The 11,599-nt window shown below is 46.8% G+C and overlaps 1 protein-coding gene across 1 annotated transcript; it reads right to left on the bottom strand.

Annotated features, from left to right (window-relative positions):
• Positions 1 to 3,806: 3,806 nt before the first annotated feature.
• Positions 3,807 to 5,136, bottom strand: LOC149360471 (uncharacterized). Its single transcript, XM_089569293.1, has 2 exons — positions 5,020 to 5,136; positions 3,807 to 4,205 (listed from the first exon to the last, which is right to left on the bottom strand). Exons 1-2 carry the CDS (start codon positions 5,134 to 5,136, stop codon positions 3,807 to 3,809), a joined length of 516 nt encoding a protein of 171 aa, XP_089425419.1.
• Positions 5,137 to 11,599: the final 6,463 nt, after the last annotated feature.

Raw genomic sequence — 11,599 nt, 5'->3', positions numbered from 1 at the left:
CTTCCCACAAATATGCCCTATCTCTTAATCCTGTCTGCTGTAGGCAAAACGAGCATCGAGAGCTGGAACTGGACTAAAATGGCAGAGCTGAGAGCACTGCGCAGAATATGCGTGGCTTGCCTCTGGTTGCTCTGTTCAAAAACTTTTGCTGGTTAATGAACTCCCTTTCATGGTAAACAGTTTATGCAGTGGTACGGTGTAAAGATCTGAGCGCTGACTATTGCAATTTCTTGCTTAGGGTCTCAAATAGCGCTGCATTGTGTATCTAAATTTTCAACACTAGGGACAGCTTAGGAACCTGAGAACTTCCAGTTCTACCCCAAATAAATGGAGGTCCTCATATCACATCCTAGCAGTTCTACCAATCCGAGGCAAAAGTTGACTCGTATGTCCCGCATACTTGACATTTCCCTCTGGTCCACGTCTGTGTTGTGTTTCACCATTGGAAGAAGCCACCTTTCACAGCAATAGGCTTTGTAGGAGACTCTCTCGGGGTCTGATGGCACCAGTGTCGTACAGGTATGTTGTAGCTGAAAAGTGTAACTTTAGCTGCGGGGTCAAGACCGAGTCTTACTGTGATCTGCTGATCATCATGTGTGATAAGCGTCTGTCAGTGTCTGGGATAAGTCTGACGACACATGAAAGGTTCAGACAAAAGAAATGAAACAATACCACAACGAAGACGTAGCAGCGGGACTGCTGAAATCAGCTCTTTTTATTCACAGCAGACCGCGACGGCTTGGTGGAGTAAGGTAACAACTCGAATAGTCTCACACTCAAGTAACGCAACTTATGGTTCTTGCACCTTAACTGTGAAAATAAGAAGGCTCCTAACAGTGCCTCCTAAGGCTCCTAAGAGAGACTTTTTTTTTTAGCTTATGGGCCTTATTTTGTTTACCAAATAAACCGTTCGCAGGAGATTAACTACATGGATTATTGGCAAACTTATATGCCCCGATGACAGATTACCTCCAAACAGTTAGCTCTAGGAAGGCACGCGGACGTTCATGGGCAGCTTTATTAAGATTTACGTTCTTCCCGCCAGTCCAATGGTGTGCGACCTGCTGCAGACAGAGGCGCCATTAATTGTCTTGTATCCTTAGCGTCAAAATCTCCGCTCACAGGAGTTTGCTTGGAGTGCACTCACCAGAAGGCAAGCGAATCGCGACCGCACGGCAGTGTGGGGCTTGCGTCCCGCCTGCCTCCAGAGGCGCCAGTCGGCTAGGCGGCCGCCCTGGCGGCCAGCACCGGTACCTGCGCACGAGGGCGCTGTTTTCACTTCGGCAACCGCGGTTTCTTCGCCTGCAACGGAGAAGAAAGGACGAGTCGTCAGGGAGCGTCACGATGGCTGTCCATGTTCAATTTTTTTTTAAGACGCACACGCACGCACGCAGAATATGGCACAGCAGAATACATAAGTAAAAAAGCTAGCATTACGAAACATTGTTATGGTTACAAAACCTGATAGAAAAATGTCTAAATCCGCTGACCTCCACAGTAGACATAACGAACCCAGCACAATGCAGAACAGCAAATGCGAGTAAAAAATACAACACCGATTATCGCAGACAGTTATTGAAGCAAAAATATAAATCTTCATCTGCAAAAAAAAAAAAAATATGAGCGCAAACTGAGCCCCGCGCAGCGACGCACACGAAACAACCTACAGGAGCGCGTCTGGTTTCAGCCCACGGCCGCCGCTACAAGCTGAAGGGCAGAGGATGGTCGGAGGACCTCTTGCGTGTTCCCTCCCTAGAGCGCGGCTTAGTACTCATCGATGCGGTATAATTTGCGAGGAATTTAAAGTAAATGGAGTGGCGGTATATAGGCGAACAGACTCTGCAACGCTGAATATAGCAGACGAAAAATGAAGTTTGGGGAACCTGGACTGGAGGGTAGCGCTTAGAGCAACCGGTCCTAATACAACTCCAAAAGACTGGTTACCGAGCTGGGCCCGCAAAGTAAGGAAACATTTTTCAAAGCTATAATGAGCAAGTCTTTCAGAGCAAGAAGATACCATAACACTGGCTGCGCGGCAGACTAAGTTAAATTTACGAAGTATAGAAAGCCAGGATTAACTCATACAGCCTAATCGTGATAACGTCGGTTATACTATAAAGCTGCAAATACAGCTGCAAAACCAAGCTGCAAATATGGCTAGAGAAAAATGGATAACTGGGAGAACTGCAAAATAACTCTAGGTAGGACAATCTGTTTGTAGTAACACAGTGCATGTTTTGAAATAGTTCTGGCGCTAAACAGGCTGCTATGGTTGGCTTTTCTAGGCATAATAGGTGAATTATATGACGGGAATTACTTTGGGACTTTCTCAATGAAGCACAGCCAGATGTCGACGTAATACAGCTTATAAGGGCGGCATACAAATAATATATTTCAGAGAGAAAGAGAGAAGGCAGGGACGTGAACCAGAATGTATTAGAGTGCAAATAAGGCAAGAGCTAAATAGTTCGGAGAAGATGAACGTAGAGGTTTACAACAGGGGTGCCCTCTGCCGCCACTGTTCATGATTTCTTTAGCCAGGATGGGACGCATCCTAGAGGAGTGCAGACGTGGATTTAATTTGGCGTATGATCGAGAAGGACTAACAATAGCCCAATGTCTTTTCGGATTCAGTGGGTATTTGTTCATTCTGAAGAAAGCCCTCGTAATGAGCGAAGTGCGTCTCCTCAGAATGAGCTGGCTATTTTCCCATGACATTTGCAATGATGCGGATGGCTACCCCAAACGTTTTGCAACTGTCGCCACCTCCAAGTCCGCATGTGTGCGTGACTCGATTCAAAGACGGCACGCTCCAGCCTAGGCGAAGCATAATTTTCACCTCGAACCATCGCTGTTAGCGCACACAGAAATACCTTGCGTCATTTTATGCGAAGGAGGAAGTTATGCAAATTAATATGATACAAGGACATCAGAAGTACTACACATTCATGCTGTCATGCTGGAAAAATACAAGGAGTATGGCATCTAATTCTTGTGTTATTGTGAAAATTCCCGGTTGTTTATTGGGTGATGTAGTATGCGATTTCGCTTTTCTCTTGCATTGCATGTGAAATGAGAAAAAAAAAGAAAACATAGTTTATTGGGTGACGTAGTATGCAGTTTCGCATTTCGCTTGCATTGCATGCGAAATGAAAAAAAAAAGAAAGATTTGGTTTGGTTTATTGGGGTTTAACGTCCCAAAGCAACTCAGGCTATGAGAGACGCCGTAGTGGAGGGCTCCGGAAATTTCGACCACCTGGGGTTCTTTAACCTGCACTGACATCGCACAGTACACTAAATGTCCCTGTGGGCTGTGCTTTTACGCGCACGTTAAAAAACCTCTTGCGCCATGACTTCTCGGTGCCTCCGTGTTCGGCTAGGCGCAAGATTTTACAGCCTTTATGATTATCATCCTCGTCAAGTCGCCCGCGAGGCGAGGCCGCCTCCACGACCGCTGCCACTCTCTCCTCTTGGCGTGCGGGCCGCGGTCAGCCCATTGTTCCCTATAAAACTATATTTTGTGCCTGCACTACACGACGACACTCTAGAAGGAAGGGTTTCTTTAAAAGTTATCTTCAACGCTGCAAAACAAGTCATGTTGCCGCTTCAAAAGAAGTCCAAGGTGCGTGCACATACAAGATAACCAACACTGAACAGTTATGCTTTTAAGCTGAAAAACTAAGATGAACGCATAACTTTGGGTTTGGAAGCCCCGTTATTCTTTATTCAGCACAGCACGCAAGGCTTCAAGCCACGAGTTCCATTGGCGAAATGGCCTGGAACCCAGCCTGGCTCCACTTCAGCCTTCAGTCACTGGACTCCTCCGGCGGACCCTCAATCGGAACAAGGGCTTGTCCCTGCTCCAGGCGGTTGTGCTCCGGGAGTTCGCAGTGGAGGCGCTTGTGGAGTGCGGCAGTGCTGGCGTTGGCGAACTCGGCGCCGCACTTCTTGCACAGCCTCTCTCCGAGGTGCGTCCCCACGTGAGCGGCCATGGTCCTTCGGGACCTGCAGCGCCGCTGGCAGATGGGGCAGGGCAGCTTGCGGTTCCGGGAGGCGCCAGTGAAAATGTGCTGGTAGACATGGTGGGCCACCAGCTTGCTGGGGTCCCTGAAATGGATCTGGCAACGGTGGCAATGGAAGACTGTAGCCTTTCCCGCTGATCGGAGAAGCCGGAGTCGCATTCGTTGCTCCGTGATTCGTAGACGCTGCGCAGAGGAGAAGATTAGGCGCTTCGTGCGTTTGAAAGATTACGTTCGGTCCTGGACATTTCGGCGAAGCTAAGGTAGCTTGCGTAGGAAGAAAAACTCTTAGTTTTCATATCGAATTCTATACGTGTAAAAGCTTGATACGGGAGCATGAATACAACCACTTTCCCAAGGCAAATGACCGAGCCTTAATTACGGATATGGCAACAGAAAGCAGAAATATGTACAGCTCTGGACGTACGTAAAGCAGATATACGATTCGGTAGAGTTTACAGAGAGTTACTGCCCGAAAAACCTTAACTAAAAAAGCCAGCACACTTTGCAAGCTTTAACTTCATTATGATGGCTATTGAGCTTATGCTAATCGCGACGTGAGAAACTGAACGCGAACTGTGCACTGTCAGATGTGGCCAAGGCACTTGCGGTATTGGTATAAAAGGATATAGGAGAGGCCAAGGATTGTCCAAGCTTCTTTAATGGGTTTCTTTCTGTGAAACTGTCTCGATCGTTTTTACTCGAGAAATGAGGACGGGTTCTCGCGAAGCTAACGTGGTAAACCAAGAAAAGGGAGCGCAGATATCTAACGCTTTGAATGATCATTTCAAAACCGCTTTCTCGACAGAGAAAGCCGCGCCAGCCGGTGTTATAGCAACCGCAGACATCGGTGTGTCTACTGCGATTCCCCTGCGGACGCAAATAGGCAAGCATGCACTGAAAATCCGCTTTCTCGGCCTAAAGATACCTACCGCCATATAGCTAAACAACTTGCTCTGCGAGAATCGGCAACGGCGCTTAAAAGGCAATCGGGCATTACCGTTTCGTACGGGAGGTCCGAATCCATGTTTTCGATCTCCATCCTTCGACGCTCGTCAAGCCCACCCAGCGACGCATGGGCGACCATCAGCATCGACGAGATGGTGTGAGAGGCCATGCTCCCTGACTCTGTCCTCGTTGTGGCGGGGGACAAGACCTCGCACCAAAGGCGGCGATGAAAGCCTAGCTTCGAGCTCGCAGTGCGGTCAGGCAGCGCACGTGAACTTGGTGGCGTGAGGCGAGAGCGAGGCAAGAAGGAGCGGCACGCAGGGAAAGAAGAAGCAAGAAGTATATTTAAAAGTCAAAATGGAAATTGGCATGCTAGGTGCTTCCTATCGATGGGAGGCGTCGTCTGAGACCATCATAAGCATGGGCGGAAATCTTTCGTTACGGGACTTCATGCCAGACCGATTCGCGCACGTGCTGGCACGAATGTGTATTTGTGTTTGTTTTTATTTTTATTTTGTGGTAGAGAGGGTGGTTTACCTTGTAGAAGCCGGAGGGCTGGCCATGCCCTTGAAGAGCCAATCATGTTAAGAGGGCAACATAATTGGAAGCTACCAAATGTGGGCCGGGCCTTTAGGGCTTTAAAACCGGGCCCCGGAGCCGGAAGCGGGGTTCTGCGCTAAGGTCAGATGCTATGCATCTTCGGCTATGCCGAGTAGGGGACTCCCCTAGTGTTAGCCAGTTCCACCTTTTTGTTGTTGTGTATCTCTTTTTTCGCACAGTGTCAGTGATTTTGTTGCAGCGGTGAACTTTGATGGCATGGGAAACCTACAACCAGCATGGGAGACTTCTTGGGGATCAGTAAAGAAACAAAAAACGCGAATGAAGGTTTTGTAATTAAAAAGAAAAGCAGACGGCACATGTAAAGCTTAGCATATCAAAAGGGTTCCTAGCGCACGAAGTGCGGGGGGATCGGGGACAAGTGAAAGAAAAAAGATGAAAATCAGGTTTAGAGGAAGGCTAAATCCCCAAACTAAATCAGGCATAACACGAAGAAAAGTTTCATTAGTTACTGCTTGGGCAGGCGGAAGGTAAGGAAGACAAATGATTTATTTATCGGTTGTTCCCTTCCTTGTCGTTCGGTTCGTTGCGGCTTCTTCCCAAGCAATCTCGGCTTAACTTGTGGTAGAAATGCAACCGGCATGGCAACTTGATGACGTCGCTCTGGCTAATTTGCTTTTCGAACTTTTCGGGTTTTTATTTTTTGGAAATTCGGTGGACCTTTCTATGTCTTTATTCCAGAATGTAATTTTGATATTTTTTTCAGCAAATGTTACTTCTGGTAGTTTAATTGTAGCTTTTTTTTTCGGTGATATAACTCGCCTGTCTATGCGGTTAAATGACACGGACACTTTACCTTGGCATGTTTTATAGTCCAGCTCTTGGTTTCCCTGAAATTATCAAATATATTTCAATTTTATTTATTTTCAACATGTCGTCATACCCTAGACGGGATACTGAATATGTCTACTGAGAGCTTGACCCTTGGTTACAATTCCAGTTGTAGGTAATGTACCTACGTGACCATATTTAGTGCACTGCTTAGAAAATGAAATTTTACCTCCATAGGCAGAAAATAACATTGTTCGAGTAAGGAGATTTGGCTTTGAGGCAAAAAATGCATATGGAAGTTTCCTCCCGAAAACTGATTTGCTAAGAAATTAAACAAATGCTTGTAAGGCAGCCGGCGAGATACACGCATATACCAGGTGGCCCTCGTAATATTAACCAAAGAATAAAAACATACCGAGCCATCATAGGTGGAGGCAACTTCAACCAGGCTGTTGGCAACTGTGTGTAGTAAGCCAGAATTTAGTTTCTTGTTCATTTGAATAACAAAACTTAGAAAAATTAACTTTCTAGTTTTTTTTTTAGCTTTCAAGACTAGTTGGCTGTCAGACATAAAATGATCCTAGCGCCAAGAAGCACAACACACAAGAAGGAAGACTCTTGACGCTACTATCAATTTATTACAGCTTTATAGTCATTGCCTCCCTGGCGAAAATTCCAGTGGCGAATTGTACAGCGTCCCGAAAAAAGTCTAAATTGTGAGTTTTTATTTTGATGGTAGTTATAGCTCACCGCGGAGATGGGGGAACACCCATCTTCGCGACCCCAATCTTTCTGTAAAGTTGTTCTCTCTCTCTCATATTCAGTTCAGAAAACAGCGGGCGCGTGAGCTCCCGCAAACGAAACGCAGGCCGAAACACTAAGCAGATTTACTAGTCGTCGGTCAGGAGTTTCGTTTGTCGGTCTGGAGAAAAATCAGCTATTTCAGAAGCATAGCAGTGTGCGAGAACGCAAAGATTCCACATGCGAGACGCCAGACGCCAGCTCTTCTGGCTCGGAGACTAACCAGCCGCTGCTGCGATTCAAGGAAATTATAACGCATTATAGCGACATCCACCGCCTTTTCCCGGCCCCTGCAAAGGGGCTGAGCAAGACGGAGGAGCGAACTTTAAGGCGCCTGCAGACAGGTACTCTACTCTGTCCTGCAATCTTAAAGCATTACGATCCTAACACGGATGGGCGATGCCCACACTGTGGGGAGACCTGTGATATCTTCCACATGGTGTGGGCATGTACTCAAAATCCCCACCTCCCCCCTTCCCCTACCCCTTCCAGAGAGGCATGGGAGACTGCCCTTCTCAACTGCTCCTCGCTTGAGTCCCAAAGGGCTCTGGTGAAACGGGCTAGAGACGGGGCATTGTCATGCGGTGTCCCGGACTAGGGACGCCGACCATGTAGCGTGGCCACTCTGTGGCTCCCAAACTCTATTTCAGAAATTAAAAGTTTTCACCACCACCACCAGACGTTTCGCACTAGCGCGCCCTCTGTTTTCCGCTCTCAGCGTGGCCAGGTGGCTGGGGTTATTCTGAATTTTGCACCCAGATCCCACTTCATTGTTTTCACCTTGTCACACTCGTGGCACCGTCGAACGCGGATACGTTCATAAATTACACGTTTGAAAGCGCGGCTGTCCAAGAAAGCCTCTCCATGTCCCCCTTTCCACAGTCGTGACGCCACCGCAGTGAGATAGACGAGGGAGAGTGTCACTATAGTAGGATACAACATATAAAAACAGCAGTTGCTAACACTGGGCCGCGGTCCGCGGCGTCTTGTATTACTCCGCTGGTGAATCGCAACTGTAAACGAAATCAACTTTTTAATGCTTGACTATATCAAACAATCCGCGCATTAAAATTTTAGAGCTCGTATTTTTTTCCCTTGTGATAAGCTGCTTGTTTTAGGTAACGAGAAATGTTTTAGCAGTGGACTACTTTTTGTCGCGGGGGAATTCTGTGCGCGGAGACTGGATGTGGGCGGAGCTTCACTGCAGACTTAAGTTGTATCCGACTATAGGACGCCTCCAGTGACTCCAAGAAGAGATCGAACAACGCTCCTGCGGCGACGAAAAACAAGGACCGCCGTGGCAAGTTACGTCGTTTCGTGCTATGCTCTCTTGTTCGGTGTTATTTTGTTGTTCAACGCCGTCCGCAAATACTGTGGATGTCGTGTTGGACAACCATGGACAATCTCGCAGCAAAGCAGCGAAGCGATTTCTCGTGACGCCTATTCTCGCGTCAAGCAAAGACCGGGATTTATTTTGTGGCTGAACGTATGGTGGTTGCTTGAAAAGAACGCAAAAGTGCAAAGTGTGCTATTTTCTTATGAGTCGCATAAGGTAACGGAACAGTAAAAGAAAGCCCAACCACACTGCCCTTCGGCCGTTCGCCTTTGGTCGCGTCTGTGCATAATCCTTGAGGAATGCGCAAAACCAAGTTCATTAACGAACTACAGTTCGAGATTTAATACATGCATATCGCCTGTGAGTAGAGCTTGTGTAGCATTTATATTGAAAAGAATCAAAGTTAATGTTTTTTTCAGCCATGCTCCTCGCATCGCCCAAAAATTGCCCGGCGCAGTTGCTGCTATTGCCGCCACCGACTTCAGTTCTTTTGAGGGCTAAGCTTGCTGCAATAAATGTTCCTTTGAAAGCCTTCAGCTGTCTTCTTTCTTTTTCTCCTTTCTGTCTTCTTTCAGCTGTCGTCGCCACCACGTGCTGGTATTTCCGAACTGACAAGCCCCCAGAAATTTAATTGATAATAGCGTGTTGCTTATAGCGGCCAACATATTAAACGAGCATAAAGGCACGCAGTTTGAAATTATTTTGATATTCCCTGCGAATGGAATATCCGATGCAAAGCGAGAAGATGCGGCGCACACGAAGCACTGAAATATCTCGACTGCGCGTCGTACTTCCCGCATAAATGATACACGAGAATCAAAGATGTGTACTTTGAGAATTACAAGAAATGGTGGTGGTAGTGGTTTATTTAAAAAAATAAAAGAAGTGAATCAAAAGAGTGTTGCCGGCCGCGGCAATTGCTATCTAATATCTTAAGCACCCGAGCTGCAGCCGGCGGAAATGAAAGGGAAAGGGCGAGGATAGTGAGGAGAAGTATAGACGGGAGCGACAGCAAGAAAGGACAGGGGAGAGCTTTGTACACTATTTACAAAATACACAAGTAATCAAGTTCGCGCCGCTCGAGCGCTAATGTCCAAGCATTACAAGAAATGCAAACACATCATTTGAGCAGCTAACTGTACCAATCTCCGCAGTCAACCCTCAAAGTGTGAATTTCGCGTCGAGCTACCATCCTCCTTCCGTATTTCATGCTATTGTCTAGAATCACCAAAACCAGGAAGAAAAAATCGCAGGGATACCTAATTACATTGTGCACTGGCAGTGCAGTAGCATTCGAAGTTGTTCATGCCTTCACCGGAAGTGTCTAGTGAGGCTTGAAGCATAGAGTTTCTTACTATTACCTAGAGGGAAAGCTGGCGGCGCTGCACTTCAGCCACCATGGACGCCCAAAGCATCATGGGGCGGTGAGCTACTTGTTGCGAGACAGTCGTAGTTTATCGGGAACACGGAGTGGCACTACTGAGATGTTTCATTCCGAAAACGCTGTCCGTGTGTGTGCAGACGACTTTCACGCGAACGCAGTGTGCAAAAACCATAGTAGTAAAAACGCATAGACACACGACGCCAATAAAAGGTTTCACTTTTCCGAAATGCCATTAAAAAACTTCTTGAAGTATCTAAGCAACAACATTTTTTTTTGAAAACATATTTACTTTTAAAAGTGCGCCTGTTAATTACGAAAGATTAGTTTTTATAGTGTTCATCACTTGGCCAATAGGAAAGCTAGTCATCTCTTATTTTGGGCAAACTTTGCACTTAATGCTTTTCTGCTCGTTTGTTGCAATCATTAGACAATATATTGAATATTAGAACGTTTGTAGTTATCAAACAGCTTAATTTTTCTATTATTTTTGGCCAAAAGTTGCAGTTCCGCAACAAGTAGCTCACCGCCCCATGATGCTTTGAGCGCCCATGGTGGCTGAAGTGGTCTCGAGGGGTCGCCATGCAAACTCCCATAGACGGGCTGCCAGCTTTCCCTCTAGGTAATAGTAAGAAACTCTATGGCTTGAAGGCTTAATTGTGGGACCCAGGTTGCTCTTCCCGAGCAATATGGAGAAGGAACAGCTCCTGCAAGCCGACTTTTTACACATATACAGGGTCTGTTCCGAAAGTAGTAGTACTGGTTTTTTCCTGGGCGAACGGGCGGACGAGAGTTGGTCTGCGCGTGCAGGATCGTTGAAGGGGGATATTGGGAACGCTGGGTAAAATCGGCAGTCGGCTCTCAGCCGTTGAAGAGAGGAGGCCGCTTGTACTGTGAACCCCTGTCGAAACGTCTCGCCACGCAGAATCATCGAGCGTTTACTGGATCAGCAATACGCGATCAAATTTTGAGTAAATCTTGGTAAAACGGGCAAAGAGACATGATTAAGGAGGCCTACGGTGACGCTTCCATGGGTAGATCAGGTGTTTTTTGAGTGGCACAAGCTGTTCCGAGAAGGTAAGGAAAGAGTGGAGGAAGACGACCGCTCCAGACGCCCTTCGACCAGCAAGACCAACGAAAATGTGTAGCGAGTGAAACATTTACTTAACAATGATCGTAGAATGAGTATCAGAATGATTGCTGATGACTTGAGTATATCTCAAGTCGTGACAGAAAACTTATCGTGACAAATCGTGACAGAAAAATTATCCATGAGGAAAGCGTGCGCGAAGTTGGTGCCGGGAGTGTTGCAGAGGAGTAAAAGGCCAACCGGTAGGATCTTCTTCATCATGTGAATGAGGACCCCGATTTTTTGCCCAGCACAAGGCGGCAACGCTGCCTCAGCTCCCTACAGTTTCGACTTGGCCCCGCCAGACTTTTTTCTATTCCCGAGAATAAAATCGACGCTCAAGGGGGAAACATCACGGATCGGTAGAGGTAGTTCAACAGGCCGTGACGAGGGAGCTAAACAGCATTCCGGTCCAGGCGTTCCTGGAGGCGTACGAAAACTGTAAAACTCATTGGCAGCAGCGTGTAGGTACGGAAGGGGGCTACCTTGAAAAATTGTAATCGTTTGTACTATTCTCTTGAATAAATCTTGTTTAAAAAAATGAGTCCTACTACTTTTAGAACAGACCATATAGTTTGCGAGGATGTCTTTTTTCA

The sequence above is a fragment of the Amblyomma mixtum genome, chromosome 2, assembly GCF_055824585.1.
Source record: "Amblyomma mixtum isolate Tamu chromosome 2, ASM5582458v1, whole genome shotgun sequence".
Taxonomy (NCBI): Eukaryota; Metazoa; Arthropoda; class Arachnida; order Ixodida; family Ixodidae; genus Amblyomma; species Amblyomma mixtum.
Note: the sequence above shows the minus strand (reverse complement) of the source record. Positions and strands in the feature narration are given on the sequence as shown.